Consider the following 5866-nt stretch of genomic DNA (forward strand, 5'->3'; position numbering starts at 1 on the left):
ATATTTATAAAAATCTCAGCAAGGTGTGTTTTTTTTTTTTTTTTTTTTTTTTTGGGGCTTTTTTAATTTTCCATTTTTATGGGAAGAAATTCAAAACAAGGTAAGGAGCAAATTAGTCGGATGACGATATTTTTTAACAATATCTTAAGTAAAGCATCACATGCTTCATAACAATATAATTTTTTAATTCTTACATGCATACCTCATCAAAAAAGAAAAAAAAAAAGAACAACAAACTCTGTGCATATTTTGGCACTTAGAACTCAAATTCCAAAAGCACTATTGTGTCTAGCATTTCACGGTTTAAAACAAACTAATACCAAACAGATGTCCATGGAACATTTTAAACAAATAGCAATTCTATGTATACAGGGTAAGAACGAAGAGGTTAGCAGCATGGAAACGTACAGAAGCAAGTTTGTTTTCTTGAACAAAAGCAATTGAAACTTCAGCATGGTTAATGATGAATTCGACAGCATTAGCACCTGCAACAGTTTAAATGTCAATGCAGGCGCTTAAGCTACTATTCTCTTATTCTTAAAGTCCAAGAGATGCCAGGAGGAATAAGGAACCATACCTAGTGTATCATACAGAGGTACGTAAGTGATAGCTTGGCTATTACAGGCCTGTAGGTAACAAAGGAGATGAGATGAGAGCTCAAACATATTAACTTAAACTTTCAGTATGGTATCGAATTAAAAAAGTTCTGAAATTTTCAAATTAAAACAAGTCTCTATCCTGTGGGATTTTTATTTATTTGGTGTCAGAACTTTCAAATTTACAAATTTAGTCGATAAACTTTTGAATTTTTTTTAAATTCATGAATCTACTCGACACAAAATTGAAGGCTTATGGTTCATTTAATAATAAAATTCAAATTTATATCTCGTAGATCAATTGTAAGGACTCTAGATTTCTGCTACCTAAAGTCACTACCGTCATCTTAACCTAAGCTCTTATGCGGAATTTAACTCTTAAACCATCATCATAAAGATGTTTTAAAGACGAGAAACTATAGAGACCTCATACATTTCTGTGTGTACATATGCATCAGGATACTTCCCCTTTTACGATGATGAGTACGGATGCGTACGCTATGATGATGATGGTGATCATGCCACACATGACACTCAAGGGTTTGCTAACCTCCGAACGTCGCTACGGACAACCAGCTCGACTATGATGGGTCCAGAGGGTGCGAACCACCTAAGGAATCATGCTCGCACGTATGGGTCGTGTGTAAGGAAGTACTGCACATCCAATTTAGATTGGAGGCCACCCCTAGGATGTTTTAACGATAGGTCCCTAGAGCATGACTTACATGTGTTTGCATTTTCATGACCCCTATAGTGGGGTCAGTTAGGGAGTATTCTTCGAAATACTCAAGACGTGTGCTACATCATTTTTAGGTAAAGATAAGGCATTGTTATGTTTTTAAGATGAAGCTCAAGACGTGTGCTACATCATAAGATAAGCCCAAGACGTGTGCTACATCATAAGATAAGCCATTGTTATGTTTTTAAGATAAAGTTATGATTGTACGATGATGTTTTAAGAGTTAAATTCCTTCGCAGAAATCTATGGATAATGTTTTTCACATTCGAAACAAATGAAGGATAACTTCAAAAACTTGAAAAGAAGGGAAATGAACCAACAGTCCCACAGAATTGGCGGATTTAGCTCACACATTGGTGACTTTCCCCCTAAATCTCAACCTCATATACATCTTCAAAAACACAAAATTTCTTACCTCCATCGAAATTATCCATTCAGGGCAATTGGATCCATATATACCGCAGCAATCTCCCTAGAAAACAAAAAAAAGAAACCAGTCACAATAGGGCAAAACATAGTTCCACTTGATGCAGTCAAAAATTAAGGCAATATTAGAACTTCGAAGAACACACATTTCATTGAACATCCCTTGGACTTACAGGATTAACGCCACACTTTCTAATAGCAGAACCCATCCGGATTGCAGCATCGTACGCTTCTTGATATGTGAGCCATACATAGGAACCCGCCTGCAAAACTCATGGAATCAGTTCCAATAACTCAATTTAATCTTTTAGGTCTCGTTTCAAGTTCAGAGTTCGCCGGAAATTGTTACCTTGGAATCGCCGTTGGTTCGCCGACGACCAAGCATCCGGTTTCCAGGATTCCTCTTGACGGAATCGCTGCAAGAAACGAGATCATATTGGTTGCCGCACTTTCACCGATCATTTTTTAACTTTAAATATCGTAAATCAAATGCAGATAGCTAAAAAAAATCTTTAATAAATAGTCAAAATTAATTCATTAATAAAAATTTAGGATTCAATAATTAAAATTATTAATTTAAAATTTTAATTAATACGAACTCAAAATTTAGATTATAAATTGAAGTTTTTCCTAATTTTAAGGAAACATTTAATTTTTAAATGGTTGAATTATATTTAAATGTAATTTTTAAAGTATAAAATAAAAAATACAAGTAAATTTTAATTATGTCATTAAACTTTCAAAATTATTTTTATTAATTTTATAATTTGTTTTAATATATATATATATATATATATATATATATAATGTGTATTTTTAATAAATAAATTATGAAAGTTCTCAATGGCTTAGCTCGGGAAAAAAAAAATCAGGTTTTAATTAACGTAAAAAATCGAAGGAAAATCATTTAAAGAATTTAAATCCAAAAAAAAAAAAAAAAAGGCAAACCTGAAGAACTGCCATGGAGATTCGAACCCAGCCAGCAACTGGAGAAGCCCATCTTTAGCGTAGATGCTCCGGTAAACCGGCCCCGCCGACGGCTTTCCGCCGCTCTCCGGCGTCGCATCCTCGACGGCCACCGTGTAGGCCGTCGGCATTGTCATGAAAACGGCCGGAATTTGAAAGGAAACGGCTGCGGAAGATTGGGTTGGTCTGTTTGTGGGTGTGGGTTGCTGAAAAAGTCCGGTGGAAGTGGCTTTATTACAGTTGATCTAAACCAGAGGTGGGCGGTTGGGAGGATGGTTGAGGTGGGTGTGATGAATGCCATTAAATTCTCAGCAAACTACACCAATTTGTTTCATTTTTTTTACCTATGTTCAATTTATTTTTACCTCTTAATTATACTTTATTAGCTAAGAGTTCCTAAATCGATGTTTTTTGATCGACATTTGGTGATGTCGACACGAGCGGAGTCGGAACGGCTATGCCTTCTTTGTCTGTGTATCCGCCTTCTATTTTAATTTGCATCCCAGTTAATTTTGTCCATATCAATGCTCACCGAATTTACTGTCCATCAGGCATTGAATGAAAGCTCCACAAGATCAAATTACTGTTAGCAAAAATCACGTCTAGTCTAGGAAAATTGAAAATGACTCAAAATGTATCTTAATGGATGTGACTAATAGTCAGCTGTTCGGGCGAGTTATATGCTTTCAAATATGTGGTAAAAGCAAATAACTTTTTTTTTTTTTTGCTTACAAATTATTTTATATGCATTTCCTTGCTCACATTTTCTAAAATACTTTTGTTATAAAACTCTTGAAATTTGTTTTAGAAACAGTTGTTAAAAAAATGAGAACGTTAGATCTAAATTATCCAATAACCCCAAAAAACGATAAGGAATCGGCCTTAGAAAAAGTTTTGGAATGAATTACCTTAACGATCGAGATCAAGAGTAAAGAAAGCTCGTTTCTACACCATGTGATTCGAATTACTCCACAAGATAGCTTGATCAAGACTACTTGAATGACTCTAACATGCAAATTTAAACAAACAAAAAGAAATAAGGAGCAAAAACAAATTGGGTTGGCGTATTTTACGACTTGTGATTCGAATCACTCCATAAGATAGCTTGATCAATACCACTTTTGACAAACGACATGACAGACTGAGATTTGGTCAGAGTCGAGATTCAAGGCAAAAACAAGGACAAAGAATACAATCCTCATTTTCGACACGATTCATTAAACAAGGAGAAATCTCTCTCCCTCTGATTCCTTCATTCCAAGTGTAAATGAGAATTTTCGACCCAACACGGTCGTTTAAACAAAAATCTCTACAGATATCCTATTCTCCCGAGAATTAATTAAAGTGTTTTAGGTTTATTAGAAATTAACATTCCTAACCTAAAAAGTCCATACTCATAATAAAGTAAGATAATTGATTCAAGCAAAGAGGGTAAGTGTGACATTAAATAAGGTAGATATAATGAAATCCCCAATAGGTTGCACATTAATTAAATGCATCCTTTTCAGGCGGCCTTTAAATGAAGGTTGGCAGACCAAAAATAAAAATAAATAAAAATTACAATTTATTATTTCATACAATTAATTCTCCCCTTTTTTTTTCTTCTTTCGAGGACCAATCACATGGGTTGACGTATATTTTTTTTTTAAATTCTAATTTTTATTGTTTATTATATAGTTCTATATAATTTTAAATTTGAAATTATTAAAAAAAAAATTTATATAATTATTCATTTATTTTGTTTAAAAAATATTACTTTTAAAAGTTTCAATAATATTATTAAATTAAAAAAAATAAAAATATAGTTTGAAATGAAAATAGTTAATATTTTATATTATTAAATTAAAAAAATAAAAATATAGTTTGAAATGAAAATAGTTAATATTTTATATTATTAAATTAAAAAAATAAAAATATAGTTTGAAATGAAAATAGTTAATATTTTATTTTAAAAAATTTGAATTATCAAACGTGTTTAAAATTCTATATTTTAAAAAAAATGAAATTCTATATTTTAAAATTAAAATTAAGCAATTTTTTTTAATTTGTTTTTATAATTTGGACTATTTTAAATTATACGACTCGAAAATAACTTTTTAAAATATCGTTGAATTTATTTGATGGGCTAAAATAAGAATAATAATAAATTTATTGGAATAATTTAAAAAGAAAATAAATAATAAACTGTTGTGTTGGAGGATAAAAGTTTTACTATTAGAGTTTATGTTGAAAGTGGACAATATCATACCATTGTAGAGAGTTGTGTTTGTCTAACAATCGAAATAAGGTATTTATTTATAAATTTTCAGTTTAACCTAAATAAATTTTTTTTAATGCATTTCAAACCAACCATATCATATTAACACGTTAAAATATGATTTAAAGTAAATATGATTTTTTTTATTTGAAAATTTATTTGTGTCGTGTATTTTCAATTGGTTCATACGTTTTATTACATTTTTACCCCTAACAGATTTTACACTCTTATCCTTTAAATTAAAATAATTAATTAGTTTTTTTTAATTAATTAATTGAAACTTAATCCCAAAAACCAAAAGCTCAGTCGACCCAATTCCTAAACTTAAACCAACATTAGTAAAAGATTAAAAGAATTAGAGAATCTAAAATTAGATTGAGAAGGGAAGGCACAGTAACAATAAATAGGTAACAATAATTCAACTACTGGTAATTAATAAATGAGGAATCATTAATTATTTCACCTTATAATTTTATATTTAGCAATAAATTTAAATGCTGGATCTTCTTCAATAATATCTAAGGGCCCACCACTAACCAATTTATCCTATTTATATAAATTTTTAAATTTGTGTGGAAAATATTTATTGAAATTTTTAATCTTTGAAAATTTATGTCTCAATTTTGTTTAAATTTAAAAATTTACTGAATATATAATTAAAATTTTATAATAAATTTCATAAACTAAAATTCTAAATTATACATAAATTCAGTCAAAAACACTATTAAAAATATACCACCAATCCAACCATTCATTTTTGTTTTTATTTTTTTAATTATTTAAAAAATAACGACGTTAATGATTAAATCTCATAAAACTCGAATAGGATTAGATTATAATCTTAATGAGTCGGGTTGAGACGACAAAAAAAAAAAAAAAAAA

The 5866-nt window shown here is 30.2% G+C and overlaps 1 protein-coding gene across 1 annotated transcript in view; it reads right to left on the minus strand.

Annotated features, from left to right (window-relative positions):
- Positions 1–2980, minus strand: part of LOC111449056 (long chain acyl-CoA synthetase 2) — an 8721-nt gene extending 5741 nt beyond the window's left edge. The window contains exons 1-6 of the mRNA XM_023088899.1: positions 2710–2980; positions 2111–2177; positions 1935–2024; positions 1751–1807; positions 578–626; positions 409–485 (exon numbers count right to left, since the gene is read on the minus strand). Of these exons, the coding sequence (XP_022944667.1) occupies positions 409–485; positions 578–626; positions 1751–1807; positions 1935–2024; positions 2111–2177; positions 2710–2864 (495 nt within the window). The 5' untranslated portion in view covers positions 2865–2980. The remainder of the gene's footprint in view (positions 1–408; positions 486–577; positions 627–1750; positions 1808–1934; positions 2025–2110; positions 2178–2709) is intronic.
- Between the last annotated feature and the right edge of the window lie 2886 nt (positions 2981–5866).

The sequence above is a fragment of the Cucurbita moschata genome, unplaced genomic scaffold, assembly GCF_002738365.1.
Source record: "Cucurbita moschata cultivar Rifu unplaced genomic scaffold, Cmos_1.0 Cmo_Scf00010, whole genome shotgun sequence".
In the NCBI taxonomy this organism is placed as follows: Eukaryota; Viridiplantae; Streptophyta; class Magnoliopsida; order Cucurbitales; family Cucurbitaceae; genus Cucurbita; species Cucurbita moschata.